Below are 22,448 nucleotides of genomic sequence, written 5' to 3' on the forward strand. Positions count from 1 at the left end.
CAGTGTGCAAGGACCTCCATTTTATTCTCTAGGGTCTCTGCTAAAAGATTATATATATATATATATATATATAATGTTTCAATGAGATATCTTTTTACTTCACATATATTTTTTTATAATAGCTGCTTTCTCTGCGTTCATTCTATTTAACTTATCATAGACCTGTCCTAGGACATAATCTGATATTGTGTGTGTATATATATATATATATATATATATATATATATATATATATATATATATATATATATATATATATATATATATATATATATATATATATATATATATATATATATATATATATATATATATATATATATATATATATATATATATATATATATATATATATATATATATATATATATATAGGTTATAAGAAATATTCTAACAAAAAATACTGATTTTAACTTGTAAGCAACAAGTGTCAGAAAAAGGCCTGGCCTTCAAGTGGTCAAGGCTAGATTCACACTGCTGCGATACGATTTACAGTGCAATTATATAGTGCAACTTGAATGGGTTTGCATATTCTATGGGGCTAAAATCACGCTGGAATTGCATAAAAGGAGTAAAGGAATCTTTAACAAAATCACACTGTGCACAGTTGCATTGATGTGAATGGACACTATTAAAAACCGTGGGATTTCTATTGTCATGCGATTATGGGAGACACAAGTTGCATCCGATATCGCACCAATCTGAACGGAGCCCAAATGATCAAACATGTCTAAATCAACATCTTCCTACAATGTTGTAGGTTGGGGGTGAACAACCATTGTATTGCATTGTACTTGCCTCTAAAAGTTCATCTTCTGGCTGCAGAATTCCAAGTTTGGCAACGGGACCATCAGCAGCAATGGACGATATATAATGGTGGCCGTCGAAAGAGTCAAGTTCCACCCCAAGTCTCATCGTGTGGATGGGCAAAAGCTGCAATACAAAGAATAGAGATGTTCACTTTCTGAAGGTAAATTAACAGTTTGGAATTAATTAGTAAGCAGAGTAACCCTTTCCCTGCTTGGCTCCTGATAGGTGAGCCATCAGGGGTCTTATACCCCCTGGTGTCTCATTAAAGAGAACCTGTCCCCTAAAAAAAATTTTTTGGAGAGAGAGAGAGAGAGAGAGAGAGAGAGAGAGAGAGAGAGAGAGAGAGAGAGAGAGAGAGAGAGAGAGAGAGAGAGAGAGAGAGAGAGAGAGAGAGAGAGAGAGAGAGAGAGAGAGAGAGAGAGAGAGAGAGAGAGAGAGAGAGAGAGAGAGAGAGAGAGAGAGACTGCGCACATCGCTGGAACGATCTGGCTCAGGTAAGGGGGGGGGGGCAGGTTGCTGCAGCACAGAAGGTTTTTCACCTTAATGCATAGAGAGAGGGTTTACAACTTCATTAACTTTAGTGTATTTTTTTATGAAACTTTGCATCTTACAAACTGTTGCACTAATATCCTGTAGCATAATAAATTTAAAACTACCACTTTTTTTATTCTCTAAGGTGCCTGCTTTCAGAAAAAAAATATATAAAATATATAAATAAATGAAAAAAATAAAAATAATGATAGATAGATAGATAGATAGATAGATAGATAGATAGATAGGATATAATTGTTGCACACATTAAAAAAAAAAATTTTAGGCCTGAAGATTACATAAACCCCATATACATACACACACACACACACACACACACACACACACACACACACTATGGGCTAGATTCAGATACGCTACAACTTAGTGAGGCAGGTTCTGTATTCACAAAGAACCTGCGCCCTAAGTTACGGTGGCGTAGTGTATGTGGTCCGGCGTAAGCGCGCAGAATTCAAATTATCCATGTAGTGGGCGTGTTGTATGGTAATGAAGGCTGACCCCACGTTATTGAAGTTTTTGACTAAAGGCGCATGCGCCGTCCGTGAACGTAACCCAGTGCGCATGCTCCAAATTAACCCGCAAAAAGCCAATGCTTTTGACGTGAACGTAAATTACGCACAGCCCTATTCGGGAACGACTTACGCAAACGATGTAATCGACGGAAAATTCAACGTCCATACTTAACATAGGATACGCCTCATATAGCTAGCAGGGGTAACTTTACGCCGAAAAAAGCCTAACGTAAACGACGTAAAAAAATGCGCCGGGCGGATGTACGTTTCTGAATCGGCGTACCTAATTTGCATATTCCTTGCGTAAATCGACGGAAGTGCCACCTAGCGGCCAGCGTAAATATGCAACTAAGATACGACTGCGTAAGAGACTTACGCCAGTCGGATCTTAGCCAAATTCCGGCGTATCTTGTTTTGTGAATACAGAAAAAAAAGATACGCCGGAGCATCCTATAAGTATTCCTCCCCCAGGCAAATTTTAAAAACTCACCTGAGATAGCCAGCCCAGTGCTCTTGGCCTGAGAACCTCAGACAACTTCTGTCTAGGAGAGCAACAGGTTGGTAAAAGCTATTGAGCTGTGCATGTGGAAGCTGACAAGCTGTAGGCTTGCTCAGCCTGGCAGTTAGGATCTACAAATATTGTATAGTTAGCACGGCTAGGTTTTTGTTCCCATTTGTTTTTGGAACACTGTACAGCACCTGTATATAGACTTGTATATATCACAAATAAATGGCCCCGGCAGCGAAAGGTTTAAACCTGACCAGTTCCACAAGTCAAAAAACAGAACATTTGATGGACACACAAAACCATTTTGATAAATAAAGAATTACACACCTTGGAGTATTTCTGCAGCTCTTCGTCGTCTTCTATCTTTGTATCCAGATCGACCACCTGTGACAGAATAAGAAGTGTCAGGGGAAGCCAGCAAATGTTTGAGTGTTTGTCATCATTACGAATGCTAATCTTATAGGAGCCTTACCAGGCTGCCTGAATTCCTGATGGTCACAATATACAGTAACAGTATCACCTTTCAAAATGGCTCGACCATTTATAATTAACAAGCCATCTAGAGTTTCAATACAGCGACTCTGCTTAGGCTGAGATGATGGAATCCGTTTGCTGCAGGCAGGAGGAGCCATTTCCTCAGTTTCCTCTATCCTAGGAACAGACTCGATTATTACAGGGGGTCTCCAAATTATGGCGCTCCAGTTGTTCGGGTACTACAATTCCCATCATGCTTAAACGTGTCTGTGAATATCAGTTTTACAATGCCTCATGGGAAATGTAGTTCTGAAACCGCTGCAGGGCCGTAGTTTGGAAATCCTTGGACTAGAATAATGCAACTTTGCAACAAGTTACAAGGTGAGAGGATGCCGCAGGGGCTGATCTGTGTCAGTTAAACACAACCCAAAAACCACACAGGCACCAAAGCGTACATAAATTGTGTCATCTCTGAGTAGACCTCTCAGTCCAGGAAGTAAATGGTCACCCTGAATGATGCCTGAAAAAATACGATTTTGTACTACTTAGGGTTGTCCCGATACTAGTATCGGGACCGATATCAAGCATTTGCCCGAGTACTTGTACTGTCAGCGGTGATCAGTGTGTGGGGAAGTTACAAGCACCGATCACCGCTGTATAGATTTAAAATTAATTTCACCCCTTCTCTCTACACCCCACGCGGCTTTCAGCTGCTTTAAAATCAGCGGTGATCGGTGCTCGTTACTCCCACACACACGATCACCGCTGACTGTCCCGTGTCCTCCTCCAGCCCCCCTCCGTTATGCTGCAGTCTGTCTCCCTCCCTCTGTGTATCCCGCCATGTATCCCGCCGTGTATCCCGTGCATCCCGCCATGTTTCTCTCCCCTTCGGTGCTCCTCCTCCACCCCCTGGAAATGTCAGGATGGAGAGCGGGGTAGAAGCCGGTAAATCTGGCTCCTTACTGCTCCGAATGGACAGAGTCAGTGATCACTGACTCTGTCCATTCACATAACTGAAACATCGTAAACTGTGATTACAATGTTTCAGTTTATGAATGAAGAGAAGACGCTGTCTTCTCTCCTTTCATTTTCAGCGCAGCTGATGCTGTTGAGAAAGGGACAGGGAAATCTGTGTCCCTAGTCCCTTTCCCTGTCTCAAAGGGAAGATGTCAGAGGTCTGTTAAGACCCCTGATATCTCACCAAAGCCCCCCCAACTGGGCTGAAAAAATAAAAAAAAGAATAAAAAAACAACAAAAGAATAAAAAAAAGATATTGTAGAAAATAAAAAAATTTAAGAAAAAACACAGACACGGTCCATCCCCCCCCTAAAAAAACAAAAAACAAAAAAAAAGAAAGCATTATAAATAAAAAAAAAAAAAAATGTAAAAAAAAAAAAAAATTGTTAAAGATAAAAAAAAAAAAAAAAAATACTACTGACACATGTGCCGCTGTCACAAAAAAAAAGTATCGGTATTCGGTATGGGCGACAAAAAGTATCGGTACTCGGTCTTAAAAAAGTGGTATCGGACAACTCTAGTACTACTGAAGCAAAAAGGCAGAGAAAAGCAGATGAAGGTATTGTCATCGAATTTCATTGAACCTGACTGAATTACCCTTTACAAGACGCCAAACTCAAAAGACGCCAAACTCAAAAGACGCCAAACTCAAAAGACGCCAAACTCAAAAGACGCCAAACTCAAAAGACGCCAAACTCAAAAGACGCCAAACTCAAAAGACGCCAAACTCAAAAGACGCCAAACTCAAAAGACGCCAAACTCAAAAGACGCCAAACTCAAAAGACGCCAAACTCAAAAGACGCCAAACTCAAAAGACGCCAAACTCAAAAGACGCCAAACTCAAAAGACGCCAAACTCAAAAGACGTGAAAGTGCGAAACACAAAGATTCTAATCTTCTAATTTTCGAGTATCGCATTTCCAAATTTCGGAAAAATTTCCAAATGAACGAATTCGGAACGAAATGAATTGCACGCGTCTACCCATGTGATCATCAACTACATTGTTCTCCAATGACTACAGAACCACACCCATTCTATGTTATTTACAATAATAAGAGAGGGGCAGGCTTCCATAGACGAAAATAAAAATAAGAAAAGAAGCTTGAAGAAAGAAAATGAGTGCAGGCACCACTTCTAAGGTTTGGTACTCTGCAATATATGATTATTTTTTTTGGACACACATTCATTTACATACCACAACTGAATAGTCAGGGCCGAGGCGTTTCTCCCACGTGGACTTTAATGCTTCATTTTCAGGAGTCAGGGGTCCTAGGAAGCAAGTGGCATTTATATCATTACAAAAAGGCATACAGAAGATCCAGTTCAGTCAGTCAGTTGCTGCCACTCATATCACATACATACTAGACATATGAAAATAAAAAGTCACTCATATTGATTGTAAAGGATTTTTTACATTCGAAATAAAAAAGAGTATACTTGTCTGTTCTGTGCAATGGTATTGCACAGAGTGGTCCCTTTACTATCTCCTCTGGAGTACTCCGCCAGGCCTTCCCTTTTCCTATGAGTGCCCCCTCAGCAGGCTGTGTGATGAGGGGGCAACGCAGGTGGGCGTGCTCCCGAGCCGGGCTGTGTGCATCCATAGACACACAAAACCAGGCTTGGCCACGCCCCCTCTCCCTCTCTGGATTAGACTGACAGGAGCCTATAGCTCCCGCCGCTGCCTGTGTCTCCTGTGAGATTAGGAAGGTGGAGCAGGGGGTGCTGCAGACGGGACAGTGCTGGGTTGGTGGACGAGTCAGGCAAGTGTTTTTAGGGACGAAAGGGGACAAAGGGGGATAGGTAATGGGTAGCACGGTTTATTTTTTACCTTAAAGTGGAGTTCCACCCAAAAATTGAACTTCTGCTTTTTGGAACACCCCCCCCCCCTCCGGTGTGGTGTCACATGTGGCACCTTTCGGGGGGAGGGGGGGAGCAGATACCTGTTTAATACAGGCGTTTACATGTAAATGGCTGTGATTGGACACAGCTGATCACATAGTTAAAGAGCCGCATGATCAGCTCTTGAGAGAGAGATATAGAGAGATCAGGGTCGAGTCATGTCCTAGCAACACGGCGCGGTCACAATGCTGCGTGCCCCCGCAGGCAGGCGAGAATGGCCGTTCTGGGCGCCGTCATATGACATCCACCCAGAACAAGAGCCACACCGTCCTGCCCAAAAAGTGCCAGAAAAGCTTTTACAGGCATAAAAAAATACGCCTTAAAAAAAAAAAATGCGCTTTTACATTCCATGAGGCCTAATACGTACAGAGCCAACTTAATATGTCTTATATATTCCTGGAGTTCAGCTTTAATCTCACACTGCTAAGCAATTAAAAAAAGAAAAAAACATGCAGCTACGCCTAGACACTTAGACAATTTGCTGACCGTTTTCCAAAGTTTGGCATGATTTCTGAGCTTAGAGGGATCAGTGGAGGTGATGTACATTACAATGCATTTTGGAATGCAAACAAACACTAATCTGACTACAGCGTAACCTTACATCGCATACATACAATCTTGATGACACATCTATAAAAGTAATGCCTTAAAAAACACAGCCATGGTTTAAGCTCGGCTTGTAAACACTAATCTAATCAGAGGCTGAGGAAGGGGCAGGTGCCCCGCAATGTGGAAGTGGAGGTTCACTATATTACCAAAAGTATTGGGACGCCTGCCTTTACACGCACATGAACTTTAGCGGCATCCCAGTCTTAGTCCGTAGGGTTCAATATTTGGTTTGCCCCCGACCGTTACAGCTATAACAGCTTCAACTCTTCTGGGAAGGCTGTCCACAAGGTTTAGGAGGGTGTCTATGGGAATGTTTGACCATTCTTCCAGAAGCGTATTTGTGAGGTCAGGCACTGATGTTGGACAAGAAGGCCTGGCTCGTAGTATCTGCTCCAAATTTCCCAAAAGGTGTTTGTATCGGGTTGAGGTCAGGACTCTGTTCAGGCCAGTCAAGTTCCTCCACCCCAAACTCGCTCATCCATGTCTTTATGGACCTTGCTCTGAGCACTGGTGTGCGGTCACTTTTCGAACAAGAGTTTTGCCCCTATTGTAAGGGAAGATTTCTTCCATTACAGTATGGGTGCCGGCACTAAAGTTTCCTTCTTATGTGCAAAGCACAGTTTTTTTTATAACAAAGGGATTTTAAAATAGGAAATGGAAGTAGGTGGCCTGCTGCATCTGTGGCTTGGTTTAAAGTTGGCTGTAGACTGCATAACTAAAAAAGGAATAGTCATTTTTATGGTATGATTGTTTGTGGTGCTTGTATGCAAAGCTGCTGTTAGAAATAATGGGGCCCCGTACAGCCTACCTGGCAGGGCCCCCCTCCCCCAATATATTAAAAAAATATTTTCACTAAAAATACACTAAAATTATTATTTGCGGACACAAAAACAAACCGTGTGAATTAGCTCTTTAAATTTTATTAAATTTTTTTAAATGTTTATTTTTTTTTATTTTTACCCTATTTTTTTTTTTTACAATAATTTTTTTCACAGGACAGGGAAGCCAGCAGTGCCATGGGAGGGGAGCTCAGCACAGTGACAGGGGGGCACACTGGGGAAGATCAGAAGTAAACAGAACAGGGAGGGGGATTGGTGCAGGGAGAAGTAATTACAGGAATGATGCCCTGTGTCTGTTTCTCTCCCTGCAGTAGCTGAAAGCCGATGGCAGGGAGACAAACCGGCTTTCAGCTGCTGCAGAGAGGGCATCTTTCTGTAATTGCCCCTCCGCCCAACCACACAGATTCCTCCTGCTGTTTTTGGGCCCCTGTGTGCCCGGGCCCCCTATAGGAGGACTGGTGGTCCCCCTCTATCAGCGGCCCTGCTTGCATGTTCTTGCATACCTGTAATGTGTGACTATATTGAAAGCAATAAAAAAAAAAAGAAGGTTTTAAACTTTGCAACATTGGCCCGGATTCACATACATCGGCGCATATTTATGCCGGCGTAGCGTATCTAATATACGCTATGCCGAACCGGCGCAGAGGCGCGCAGAGAGGCAAGCACCGAATTCACAAAGCACTTGCCTCCCAAACTGCGCTGGGTTCCCTCGGCGTAAGCCGTCGTAGGTGGAAGTGGGCGTGAGTCATGCTAATGAGGCGTGACCCCATGCAAATGATGGGCGGAGTGCCATACAAGTACTTAAAACGAATGGCGCATGCGCAGTCCCGTGGACGTATCCCAGTGCGCATGTTTAGAATCACGTCGGAACTACTCCCTAAGATACGACGGATCACTGCCTATGACGTGAACGTAACCTACGCCCAGCCCTATTCACGTACTACGTAAAATACTACGGCTGTGTTCCCTGGTCCATACCTTAGCATGAGTTGCGCCTCATATATGGGGAATAACTTTACGTAGGACGTACGACTTACGCAAACCGCGTATATTATGCGCCGGGCGCAAGTACGTTTGTGAATCGACGCATCTCCCTCATTTCCATATTTGAATAGGAAATCAATGGGAGCGCCACTTGTGGCCAGCGTAAATATGCGCCCACGATACGCCGGCATAGGAAAGTTACGTCGGTCTGATGAAGCCTATTTTCAGGCGTATCTTGGTTTCAGAGTCCGGCGCATTACGACGGCGCATATTTACACTTACGCGGCGTATCTCGAGATACGTCGGCGTAAGTGCTTTGTGAATCCAGGCCATTGTTTCTGCGAATGATATTATATTATAATACAATTTCAAAAAGGTTGCCATCCACCCAGGTGCACAGCGGCCGGAGGAATTGATTTTAATGAGCGGGATCCATTTTGGTTGTCATATAAAATGCCCCCGTCGTCTCTGAGCATTGCAGAAGTGGAAACCATTCATAATTTGTAATGGATACAATTGATCTCTGTGAAATTTATTTTGATGGGCTGGAAATAAAGACGAGGAGGGGGGGGGGAATAAAATATGGAGAGTAGGGGAGAAGTGATTTAAGCAATCATCCTCTTGCAGCTGCATTGCCCCCTGGGGGAATTAAGCACCTGACAAGACATTATTGTTATCACGGGAGCCTATCAGTACCGTACAATCGTGGACATCATTTATACATCTGGCAGCGCTAAAGCCTTTCTGGTTTAATTAGGCCAGGGAGTAACTGGAGACCTGTTTTAGGAGTCAGTTCCGAACCAGTCGTCCGTAGGATCTCAACAGCCCTGACATCTCGATCCTTTCTGCTTCCTTACATGACTGTAATACGGCCTCTGCTGCATAAGTAAGGCCGTCTGATGGGGCTGGGAAGGCGCAGCGTAGATGGCTGTCCTATGTTTGACCCCGGCCAGGAGCTTAATGCAGGTCTAATGTTCCTGTTTAAGTCATATTCAACTTAGGAAAGTTCTGAATCTCCTCCACCGTCTGGAAAACGAGAGCTGAATTAAAAAGATCTACTCTTTCGTTTCTGTTGTGGGCAAGAAAAGAGGGGGAGGAGGTTATTCGCAGGATGCTCATTAGTGGCGACACAACCCATCTGTGCAAGGGCGCTGAACTAAAGTGGGAACATAAAAAAAAAAAACGATGATAAACACGGACATAGACCGTCATGTAGAATAAGGTGCACAGAACGGCCAAGATGAAGGGACAGAAAGAGCAGTAGAGACCAATGCCTCGTACACACGATTGGATTTTCTGACGGGAATTGTGTGAATTGTGTGATGGAAGGGTTTTGACGGGAAATCTGTTTGTACGCTTGTTGAATGGGGAAAAGAGGGGACATTTTTGATACGTGTCATGTGTTATGTCAATAGTCTCTTCTTCCAGACGCTTTGTTCCCAATATACAAGATTTAGGATTTCATAATTACGAAGTTTATTCTTCAAGAAGGACAGGCAAAAGACAGTGGGGCAGATCCACAGAGATCTGCACGGGCGCAGCGTATGGAAGATATGCTACGCCAATGTAACTTACATTTTTAAACTTCGAATCCTCAAAGAATTTGCGCCGTAAGTAACGGCGGCGTAGTCTATCTCTCGCGGCGTAAGGGCGCCTAATTCAAATCGGCGAGTAGGGGGCGTGTTTCATTTGAATGAAGCGTGTCCCCGTGCCGAATGAACTGCGCATGCACCGTCCCTAAATTTCCCGCCGTGCATTGCGCGAAATGACGTCGCAAGGACATAATTTTTTAAACTTAGACGTGACTTACCTCCATCCCGATTCACGGACGACTTACGCAAAAAAAAGAAAAAAATTCAAATTTCGACGCGGGAACGACGGCCATACTTAACAAGGCAAATCTAACTATATGCCGCAAAAAAGCAGCTTTAACTATACGCCGGAAAAAGCCGACTAGAGATGACGTAAGAGAATGTGACGGCAGCGCGTACGTTCGTGGATCGTCGGAAATAGCTAATTTGCATACCCGACGCGAAAAACGACGCAAACTCCACCCAGCGGACGCCGAAGTATTGCATCTACGATCCGAAGGCGTACGAAGCCGTACGCCTGTCGGATCAAACCCAGATGCCGTCGTATCTTGGTTTGAGGATTCAAACTAAAGATACGACGCGGGAAATTTGAAAGTACGCCGGCGTATCAGTAGATACGCCAGCGTACTCTCTCTGTGGATCTGCCCCAATGCTTACATATTGGCAGCTGATAACACATGGCAAGATGGTAGTTCATAAGGTTTCAGAAGGAGGAAATAGATGTTATGATGGTACGTCTTTCTGCTCGGCTTCCATAGTGAAAGCTTCCTGCTGTGTGGGCTTCCTACCCCCATCTCCCTGTAGGGTCGGGTGACCCCGGAGTTTCCTAGCTAGCTACTCAAACCACATGGATTCTTATACTGTTTTAAAAGCCAAGTTAAGCATAATTTCTTTTAGAATAGCTCCAAGAAAGGTGGTGAGCTCCTGTCACAAACGTAACACCCACTTGTATATATTAAGCAACACATCTCCACCCATTGTCTTGACGTAGAACTCCAAAAATACATGTAACCTACACAGCAACTGACCTTCATCTGTCCTCAACAAACCTCAAAACTACCATGTTTAAATATTGATTTTTAGAAACTTTTATCACACAGAATAGTAATAAATTCAAAATCTAACAATGCTCCATCAGACAATTGTCGAAATTTCTGTCAACAAATGTGGGATAGCATGCTTTAAAATTCTCCGACAACAATTGTGTGTTGTCGGATTATCTCAGATTGTGTGTACACAAGTCCGTCAGAAAAAAAAATCCAAACACGCATGCTCAGAAGCAATGCTAACCATAAGACATTAGCAGAAGTTGCCCAAAGGGTGGCGCTACAGAGCAGAAAAACCACGTAGTTCGTTTGTATGCAGAACAAGGCCAATGCCCTTCGGACAAAATTCCACGGCTTTGTAAGGGGCGTTAGGCCCCTTTCACGCAATCGATCTGCCTGTCCATTTTTTTTCAGGCGGATCCGAGCGAGCCATCCATTAACTTTAATGGGCAGGCGGATGTCAGCGGAGATGTGTCCAGTGAGACCCGCCTGCCATCCGATCCGACAAGATCCACTCAAAACAGACGGATGGCGATACGTTGGCGGATTTCCGTTTTCATGCGATCTCCCCATAGAAAACAGCGGAACTCTGAAAGGCCCATCCCTGCACAATGAGCGCAGGCAGACCTGTCATCTACCTGCTCAGTGATGATCAACGGAGCGATCTCCCACTGAGCTGGCGGAATCAGTCCAGCGGATCTGCCCCTTGTGAAAGGCGCCATAAGGAAAACTATAATAGTTTCGGTTATTTTTGCACTTTAAAGCGGAGTTCCTACTATATAAAACTTTTTTTTTTTTTTTTGCAAAAAAAAAAAATCGTTTTTTAAATACTATTAGTTAGAAGACTTGCATATTACAGATCGGTCGACGCTCGAATGCCGATTTCCGATCATAGGATATATTTGATTATTCTCTCCCTGGCATGTTCCATATTGCTTGTGGGCATGTGAAGCCCACAAGCACCATCTTTTGGGTTTCGGTGCAGCCGAGCGACCAGCATGCACCGTCCGTTCTCGCGCATGCACAGTACGTACAGCACGCAGCGCCGTACACTTCCAACATTGCCACAACGAGAGGCGGCCTTGGATGTGCCCGCCCCAGTTGTGATGGCAACCAAGATAATCACTGGCGTCATTGCATCAATTCCGGTTTCGGAATATCGAGATAACGAGTGGCGGCCATCCACACCGACTCCTGGGAATTCTGACACATAGCTCCCAGGAGACAGTGCGCCGCCGGATATTTCCACGGGTGGCGGAGACCAGAAACTCCATTAGAATCTGGAATATCCAGGTAACCTTTAGGAAAAAAATAATAAAAATTCCATTACAAAAAGAAGATTACGCTGCAAGAATGCTTATAATGCCAAGTTATAAAATTGTGTGGAACTGCGCTGTAAGCCAGTTTTTCTTTACTGTTTTATTGATGCTTTTTATGGTCATATCTACAAATGAAAATAAATAATACTTTGTTTTACTAATAAACATTTAATACATACAAAGGATTCCCAGAGCACTATGGGGTAGACTAAGAATCATGGGGCCTCCTAGCAAAATATTGATAGGCTTCCCCAGTTAACTTTCTCTGTGGCAGCTGGCAGTGTCAACTGTGACCATACAAACCATTGGTCTTAAAGCGGAGCTCCACCCTAAAGTTGAACACCCCGCTGATCGGATCCCTCCCCCCCTCCGGTGTCACATTTCAGGGGGGAGGGGGGTGCAGATACCTGTCTAAAGACAGGTTTTTGCACCCACTTCCTGCCACAGTCTGCGGGCAGGACGTCACCTCCCGCCCCCCCACCCCCTGTTGTGTTCTGGGAACACTCGGTTCCCAGAGCACAGCGGGAGCCAATCAGCAGGCGCAGCGCGACTCGCGCATGCGCCGTAGGAAATCGGGCAGTGAAGCCGGAGCACTTCACTTCCTGGTTCCCTCACCGAGGATGGTGGGGGGGGGGACGGGGGCAGAGTGACGAGCTATTGCTCGTCCTCTGCTGCGGATGGTGCTGGACTCCAGGACAGGTAATTGTGCCGATATTAAAAGTCAGCAGCTGCAGTATTTGTAGCTGCTGACTTAATATTTTTTTTTTCAGCGGACATCCGCTTTAAAGTAGAACTATAGGCAACCCCCCCCCCCCCCCATTTTGGATAGAGCAAAGGAGGGTTATAACCCACCATATATTTTCTCTGTGTCCCATTGCGGAGATTTACCTTCAATTCCTGCCACATAACCAAAAAGAAAGGGAGAGGAGATCCCTGCAAATTAAAGCAATTTCTTGGGGACCCCCAGGTCACCAGAACTAGTGTCCCCATTGGAAGATTTCCCCACTATTACTTTTCTGGGGACAATGCAAAATTTGGGATTTTCTTTACGTTCCCTTTCAAGGATAATGGTAAACAGGAGAAATAAAGAGGGTGAATCTCCATAAAGCAGGAGTTAACTCCCATGCACAAATATTACCTATAAGTAAGCCTATAATAAGGCTAACCTATAGGTACTGTAAATATATCACCAAAACGTGCGCCGTTTAGGAAATATTTACTGTACATGCAGCCAGTGATGTCACTGATGTATGCGTACTGAAGGAATGACCACACCAGAGCCTTGTGCTGTAAATGGCAGATCCCGCGCCCATGTGCAGATGACGTCATTGTGGCTCCAGCTGTCAGCATGAGGAGAAAAACTACCCGATTACCAGCTCTGTTTACATCAGGTGATCAGCTGTCATTGACTGACAGCTGATCATGTGGTAGAGGGGTTGGGATCGATCCCTTACTGCGACCTCTGATCAGCTGTGTCTCCTTGACTCGCTGATCACAGAGCGGGGCACACAAGCCACTCAAGCACGGGAGGGGGTACATGGACGCCTTTCCGGCAATAAAGGCCCGCGCTGTAGCAGTTTTTCGGCTATAGCGTGGACGGGAAGGGGTTAAAAGCGACAAAAAAATAAATTAAAAAAAAGAGTATTCAAAACAGCCAAACTTGGCGTTTTCAATGCTTTTAAGTGCAAAGGAGGGATTTGGGGGGCCTTATAAACTCCAGATCCCTCCAAAAACACACCTGACCCGTGACTATTTCTGTCACAAAGGATATTTACACTCCTTGTGGCAGCAATAAAAGTGATCAAAAAAATTATAAAAATATATTGAAAGGGACAGTAAAAAAATAAAATAAAAAATAAAGAGATTTTTAATACAGCTTACCTGTAAAATCTTTTTCTTGGAGTACATCACGGGACACAGAGCGGCATTCATTACTATATGGGTTATATGGAGTACCTTCAGGTGTAGACACTGGCAATCTCAAACAGGAAATGCCCCTCCCTATATAACCCCCTCCCATAGGAGGAGTACCTCAGTTTTGTAGCAAGCAGTATGCCTCCCAAAATGGTCCTCAAAAAAGAGGGGTGGGAGCTCTGTGTCCCGTGATGTACTCCAAGAAAAAGATTTTACAGGTAAGCTGTATTAAAAATCTCTTTTTCTTTATCGTACATCACGGGACACAGAGCGGCATTCATTACTATATGGGATGTCCCAAAGCAATGCTTACAATGAGGGGAGGGAGAACATCTCCAAGACAAAAGGATTTAATTTAGAGATATACTCAAATCATAATAAATCCAACTTAGTTGAGAAAAATAAAATTTTTAAATTTAACTCGAACAAGAGGAGCCCCCGGAATCCGAGGGTCTCAAACTGCAGCCTGCAGCACTGCCTGCCCGAAGGCAGTATCAGTATTCCTTCTTACGTCCAACTTGTAGAATTTTGTAAACGTGTGGACAGAAGACCAGGTTGCCGCCTTGCAAACTTGAGCCATAGAGATCTGGTGGTGTGCTGCCCAGGAGGCGCCCATGGCTCTAGTAGAATGAGCCTTTAATGATACTGGAGGAGGCAACCCTTTCAAGCCGTAGGCCTGAGTGATTAATTGCTTAATCCACCTAGAAATGGTGGACTTTGCAGCTGCCTGCCCCTTCTTGGGCCCATCCGGTAGAATGAACAGCACATCTGTCTTCCGGATCTTCTTTGTAGCTCTAAGATAGGCCTTCATGGCCCTGACAATATCCAAGGTATGCAGCAACCCTTCCTTTCTGGAAGTAGGTTTAGGGAAGAAGGATGGTAATACCAAATCCTGGTTCAAATGAAAACTGGATATGACCTTCGGAAGGAAGGAAGGATGAGGGCGGAGAACGACCCTGTCCTTATGAAAAACAAGATATGGTTCCTTACAGGATAAGGCTGCCAGCTCCGAAACTCTTCTTGCGGAAACTATGGCAACCAAAAATACTAACTTCCTTGTCAGTAGAACCAAAGGAATATCAGCCAACGGCTCAAACGGTTGTTTCTGTAAACTTGACAGAACAAGATTTAAATCCCACGGACAAAGCGGGGATTTAACTGGAGGTCTAATACGTAAGACCCCTTGAAGGAAGGTCTTAACCAGCGAGTGGGTGGCCAGCGGCCGCTGAAACCACACTGACAGAGCAGAAATCTGTCCTTTGATTGTGCTTAATGCCAATCCTTTATCCACTCCTAGCTGGAGAAAACTTAATACTCTATCGATGGTAAATTTGCGAGAAAGCCATCGCTTGGACTCACACCAGCCTACATAGGCCTTCCAGACCCTGTAATAAATCACCCTAGAGACCGGTTTCCTGGCTCTGATTAGGGTAGAGATTACTTTCTGAGACAGACCTCTACCCCTGAGAATCAGGGATTCAGCTTCCAGGCCGTCAAATTTAGATGCCGTAAGGCAGGGTGGAGGATCGGACCTTGCGATAGCAGGTCTGGCCGTAGAGGAAGAGTCCAAGGGTCTCCCACTACCATCCTTAAGATTAGTGAGTACCATGCCCTTCTGGGCCATGCTGGAGCTACCAGGATGACTGGTATGTGCTCCACCCGGATCCTGCGCAGCAGGCGGGGTAGTAACTGGAGCGGGGGAAACGCATAAAGAAGTTTGAACTGATGCCAAGGGCAAACCAACGCATCGGTTCCGCAGGCCATCGGATCCCTTGAGCGGGACATGAACCTGTCTAGTTTCTTGTTGAGTCTCGATGCCATGATATCCACGTCCGGCACTCCCCATCTTTGGCAGAGTGCTTGAAAGACTAGTGGATGCAGAGACCATTCCCCCGGCCATAGAGTCTGGCGGCTTAAGAAGTCCGCCTGAAAGTTGTCCACTCCTGGAATGAATATTGCCGATATGCAGGGCACATGAGCCTCTGCCCATAGAAGAATCAAGCTCACCTCTCTCTGAGCGGCTTGACTCCTGGTTCCCCCTTGGTGATTTATGTATGCCACGGCCGTGGCATTGTCTGATTGAATTTTCACCGGGAACCCCTGCAATTTTGACGTCCAAGCCCTGAGGGCTAGTCGAGCAGCTCTGAGCTCCAAGATGTTGATGGGCAACTGCTTCTCTGGCTTTGCCCAAGTACCTTGGCGAGTGCAACCATCCAAAATTGCTCCCCAGCCCGTCAGGCTGGCGTCTGTGGTCACTATCTTCCAAGCCACTGGGCTGAAAGACCTCCCCTTCAGTAGATTCTGAGGGTCTAACCACCAACACAGACTTTGTCGGACTCTTGATGAGAGCGGCAACGGGATATCCAAGGCCTGTGGCCTTCTGCTCCATGCTGACAGGATGGCTGCCTGTAGGATGCGAGTGTGGCTCTGGGCGTATGGTACCGCCTCGAATGTGGCCACCATCTTGCCTAGTAACCTCATACATAGGCGAATAGTCGGTTCTTTCTTGCTTAGAACCAGTAGGATTAATTCCTTGATGGCTTTTACCTTCCTCAGAGGTAGGAACACTCCTTGTTGTTCTGTGTCTAATCTCATGCCGAGATATTCCAACTGCTTTGTGGGCTGGAAAGCTGACTTTTCTCGATTTAGGACCCAGCCGAACCTCTCGAGGTATTGGACCGTGAGGGCCACTGCTCGCTCCAAGCCGGGAGACGAGTGATCTATGACTAGGAGGTCGTCCAGGTATGCTAGGATCGTGACCCCTTGGATCCTTAGTTTGGCTAGGATTGGAGCTAGGACCTTCGTGAACACCCGGGGGGCCGTAGCCAACCCGAAGGGAAGCGCCACGAATTGGAAGTGACGCGAAGCCACCATGAAGCGTAGATATCTTTGATGTGGCTGATAAATTGGAACATGAAGGTAGGCATCCTTTATGTCTATGGACGCCATGAAGTCGTCCTTCTGGAGTGTGGCAGCTGCTGACCGCACGGATTCCATCCGAAATGAGCGGATCTTTAGATATGCATTTACCATCTTTAGGTCCAAAATTGGCCTGACATCTCCATTGGATTTTGGGATGATGAATAGGTTGGAGTAGAAACCTAGCCCCTGTTCCAGGACTGGTACCTCTACTATTACTTCCTGGGAAAGTAGATGATCTAATGCCGATCTTAATGCGGCTCCCTTTTCCGGATCGTTTGGAATCCTCGACTTCTGGAAATGAGGAGGAGGAAACCTTAGGAAATCTAATTTGTAGCCTGTGGCCACGGAAGACCGTACCCACTCGTCGGGAATGCTGGCTTCCCAAATCTCTGAAAAGAGTCGCAGCCTTCCCCCCACCTTCGTGGGTGGGGGCGCCCCTTCATAAGGTTGGCTTGGGGGCTGGTTTTGCTGGTTTGCGAAACCACTGCCTTTTGCCTCTAACAGCCTGTCCTTGTGATCTGCTGTTGAGGCCGAAGTTTGCTTTTGCAGGAGGCCGTCGATACTGCTTGGCATTAGAGGGCCCCTGCCCAGGGGAATACTGTCGTTTAAACGCAGGCCCCTGATACTTCTTCTTAGTTGGCAAGAGAGTACTCTTGCCGTTTGAAATGGTCTGAATGTATTTATCTAGGTCTTCTCCGAAGAGTCGTCCTCCATGGAAGGGCCCTACCAGGAGCTTCTTGCATGGGGGCTCAGCCTCCCAGCTTTTTAACCATAAGAGTCTTCTCATATGGATAAGGGATAACGATAAACGTGACGCTTGCTGGATAGAATCCTTGATTGCGTCTACCGTAAAACATATGGCCTTAGGGACATCCGAAAATTTTTCTGCCTGCTGGGCCGGAATAAGTTTAAGCATCTGCTTAAATTGATCCGATAATGCTTGAGCGACCCCAATCGCAGCCACAGCTGGCTGTACTACTGCCCCAGCAGTAGTGAAGGAGTTCTTAAGTAGTGCTTCCAAGCGCTTATCAACTGGATCCTTGAACACCTGTATGTTTTCTACAGGGCATGTTAACGATCTGTTAACACATGAGATGGCTGCGTCCACTGCAGGAGTAGCCCATCTTTTGGAAAAATTTTCTTCCATAGGATATAGGACAGAGAACCTTTTAGGTGGTAAGAAGATCTTATCTGGCTTGTTCCAATCTTGGAACAAAATTCCCTCTAATAGAGGATGGATCGGAAACACAGCATTGCTTTGAGGCGCCCTCAGTGAGCCCAAAGCTGAAACCGTCGATACCTGGAGATCTGGTACTGGCAAGTTGAATGTCCTATGGACCAAGTCCGACAATCCTTGAATCCACCAGCTCTCCCTCAGGGAGACTGCCCCAGACTCCTCTGTATCCGGGTCTTCGATCCCTGAACCTACTTGGTCCGTGTCCAAGAGGTCGTCCAATTCCCCTGAGGAAAGGACCTCCTCTTCTGAGGGTCCGCGCTCGGGCGACGGAGATCTATTCCGCTTACTGCCCCGCATAGCTGCGGATATCATTTTTCCCATGCTTTTCTGCATCTCTTTTAAAGAGGTGAGTAATACCTCCTCCGTGACCATCTTAGGGTTGGACTGACCCGCGTCAGCTCCAGCCCCAGATCCCGATGGCCCCAAGGCTCCCTGTAGGGAAAACAGCGGCATACCATGGTACAATACCGAGGTACACCTGCTACCTATTGGTATTTGGAACTATAAAAGTTAATTGTCCAAACACCTGTTTGGGGGATAAAAAAAATGCTTCCTCTCCCCTAGATGACTTTTTTTTTTTTTTTTTTTCGTTTTTGTTTCAAATCCAGGAAAGAAAAAACATTCTGTCCCCCTGAGTAGTATTGCAAAGAAAAACTATGAGATGGAAAAGAAACAGCCTATTTCTAGGCTTGACAAAACAGTCCTCTGAAGACTGCAATATCCTTTCTGGCCACTGTGTGTCCTCGGCGCCCCGTGCTGCCGCTCTGGTCTTTCTCCTCAGTTCCAAAGTATTGATGGAACAAACAAGGAAGGGCCGCCCCTTCCTTTAAGCCACTGACCCGCCCTTCCCCCCCAGCAACCTCAAACAGGAAATGCCCCTCCCGACAGGGGGAAGGGGGGGGGATTTTGGGAGGAAGGGACCTCTCTGTTCCAGCAAACTGCAGCCTGCAGCCTGGAACCATGAGGAGGTCAGCGTTTTGCCTGCTTGCAGGCTCTGAGGAGGAAGACTGAATGGAGCATCGCCTGGAGGCCTGCAGGTAAGCAAAAGCTCTCTGACACACACATATATTTTTATATAACACAGGCCCCACTCAATGCTTTTCCAACACTACAAGGGAGGTCACATCTTATGGGGAATAATACATAGAGAGCCATCCTATCTTTATGATATGTGACTAGTTTGCCAGATGCAGTGCATAACTTTAGGCATGTCCCCTGTGACCCCCCAGAAAAAAACCTGCTAAGAACCAAGTTCCGCAAGTTTTCCCCTCACTTACCTGCTCCATGCCGCAGGACTTTGCCAAGCAAGAGGCCCAATCTTCCCCCATCTCCGTGGGGATGTCTAGACCTTCAGGCCCTGGGTTCCTATGAAGGATCCACTGTCCTGGGCCCATATAGCACCCTGGCAACAGAAAACTTTAGGTACCCAAAGGTTTCTAAGTTCTGGGCCCAGGGTCCAGCTCTCTAAAAAGAAAAGCATTATGGGCTATACCCCAAGGGTTTGGGGTCCGGTTACTGACCACTTTAGCGCTGAGGCTTTTTTGGACAGAACCGGTAGCTCACCTAATCCCAAGGATGCGGAGGCAAGCTAAACCATGACTAACACCTAAGACACTGGCGTAAAAACTGAGGTACTCCTCCTATGGGAGGGGGTTATATAGGGAGGGGCATTTCCTGTTTGAGATTGCCAGTGTCTACACCTGAAGGTACTCCATATAACCCATATAGTAATGAATGCCGCTCTGTGTCCCGTGATGTACGATAAAGAAAAAAGTTCTTATTTATTTTATAAGTACCCCATCCCCCTGTGCTCATGCGCAAAAGCGAACACATACGGCAAGTCGTGCCCGCAAATGTAAACAGTGTTCAAGCCACACATGTAAGGTATCGCCAAAATGATTAGAGCGAGATAAAAAAATTCTAGTGCTCCTCTGTAATTTTAAGCTGGTAACCGTTCATTTTTAAATTTTGCTTTTTTAAAGCGTTGACAATGGAGATTTTTAAGTACCGTAGTTTGTCACCATTCCACGAGTGTGCGCAATTTTAAAAGCAAGACATGTTAGGTATCCATTTATTCGCCTTAAAACATCATCTTTCACATTATACAAAAAAATTGGGCTAACTTTGTTCTTTTTTTCTTAATCATGAAAGTGTATTTTTTCTGGACAGAAGTGTATTACTTAAAGGGGTTGTAAAGGTACGATAGAGTATATATATGTATAGATATAGATATAGATATAGATATAGATATAGATATAGATATAGAGAGAGAGAGAGAGAGAGAGAGAGAGAGAGAGAGAGAGAGATATATATATATATATATATATATATATATATATGAGAGATATAGATATCTATCTATCTATCTATCTATCTATCTATCTATCTATCTATCTATCTATCTATCTATAGCCATCAAGTTCTTCCTGTGTCTGCGTGGGTTTCCTCCAGGTACTCCCATTTCCTCCCAAACGCCAAATAAATGCTGGTAGGTTAATCAGATCCTGTCTAAATTGTCCCTAGTATGTGCATGTATGAATGTGTGTTAGGGACCTTATTTCGCGTACACACAAGAGTTTTGCGGGTTCTAAAAAATTAAGTTTCTTATTTTTTTATGTCATTAAAAACGATGGTGTGTAGGCTCCAGAGCATTTTTCACGATCTAAAAAAAAAAGGCCATTAAAAATTTCGAACATGCTCTATTTTTTCACGACGTTTTTAACATTCTCTTTTTTTAAGGTTGTAAAAAATGGTCGTGTGTGGGCTTTAACGACGTGAAAAAAAACGCGCATGCTCAGAAGCAAGTTATGAGACGGGAGCGCTCGTTCTGGTAAAACTAGCGTTCATAATGGAGTAAGCACATTCATCACGCTGTAACAGACTGAAAAGCGCAAATCGTCTATTACTAACACAAAATCAGCAAAAGCAGCCCCAAGGGTGGCGCCATCCGAATGGAACTTCCCCTTTATAGTGCCGTCGTACATGTTGTACGTCACCGCGCTTTGCTAGAGCATTTTTTTCTCACGATCGCGTGTAGGCAAGGCTGTTTTAATGATCGGGTTGAAAAAAACTTTGTTTTTTCTAGACCCTTAAAAACTTAATTTTTTAGAACCCGAAAAACGGTTGTGTGTACGCGGCATTAGAGTGTAAGCTCCTTGAGGGTACGGACTGATGCGAATGCACAATGTATATGTAAAGCACTGCCTAAATTGACAGCGCTATCCAAGTACCTGAAATTAAATAATAAAATTATATATACATATATTTGGGGGTTCTAAGAAATTTGCTAGCAAAAAATACTGATTTTCACGTGAAAGCAACAAGTCGAAGAAAAAAGCCTGGTCCTTAAGTGGTTAATAGAAGCTGTCCGCGTACCTGCTTGAAGCTCATTTCTATAGTTATCCGCCCGTTCCAGGTACCCTGCATTGTGTTGTGGATTTTCCGGGACCTCTGTTATTTCAGCCATTGGCATAACGGCAGGCAGCGGAGGCGGTGTCACAGTTGGCACTTCTACACACAGAAGTAAAATCGATGTTAGCAGGTTGTGTGTCAGGACAACAAAGTAAAATTTCCTCACGGATAGAAAGACGTGCAAATAACGAGCCACTTCAGATGGGAAGAATAAAAGTAAACAATATAACTGATCAGGGTAACAAATGCCGGTTCTTCTCAGAGCATCAGGTAACATCAATTAGTAAAAGACACAGTCTGGCACAGAGCCTGGCACCTAAGCTAACCATGTACCTTGGTGCGGTTTCAGGCACGGCTCTGGGAACGCAGAGTTCAGACATATCGGAAAATTATGTCAAAAAACCAACGAGTGAAAGCTCTGGAGGATTCTGGGACATGGAAGTAGACAGTGATGTGCCTAAAACTCCCTCCAGCAGAGCGCGGCAGCTTTGTTGTGTATTGTGTAAAAAATTCAAAGGGCCAATTAGATAAGGTGGCAGCGGGGCGCAAGAAATAAAAGTAGTGTTACTTTTTAACTCGGGGATGATGTGTTGCTTCGGTAAAAAGTATTTTTCGTTACTTGTGGTTATGGTTATAGCATGTCTGCCTTGCAGTACAGTTTGAATCCTGACCAAGACTATCTGCATGGAGTTTGCATTTCTCTCTGTGATTGCATTTTTTTTCTCCCACACACCAAAAAGGTACACTGTGAGGCATAGGTGTGTGCACAAGGTGAGGAGGGGGGCGGGGTTGGGGATCCCTTT

At 44.9% G+C, this 22,448-nt stretch overlaps 1 protein-coding gene across 6 annotated transcripts in view; it reads right to left on the reverse strand.

Moving 5' to 3' along the window:
* PATJ (PATJ crumbs cell polarity complex component) overlaps positions 1-22,448 on the reverse strand; it is a 328,942-nt gene that overhangs the window by 264,596 nt on the left and 41,898 nt on the right. For all 6 annotated transcript variants that reach the window (XM_040360804.1, XM_040360805.1, XM_040360807.1 and 3 more), the window contains exons 12-15: positions 21,610-21,744; positions 5,069-5,142; positions 2,710-2,766; positions 799-933 (exon numbers count right to left, since the gene is read on the reverse strand). In XM_040360804.1, coding sequence (XP_040216738.1) covers positions 799-933; positions 2,710-2,766; positions 5,069-5,142; positions 21,610-21,744 — 401 coding nt within the window. The remainder of the gene's footprint in view (positions 1-798; positions 934-2,709; positions 2,767-5,068; positions 5,143-21,609; positions 21,745-22,448) is intronic.

The sequence above is a fragment of the Rana temporaria genome, chromosome 7 (genome assembly GCF_905171775.1).
Source record: "Rana temporaria chromosome 7, aRanTem1.1, whole genome shotgun sequence".
In the NCBI taxonomy this organism is placed as follows: domain Eukaryota; kingdom Metazoa; phylum Chordata; class Amphibia; order Anura; family Ranidae; genus Rana; species Rana temporaria.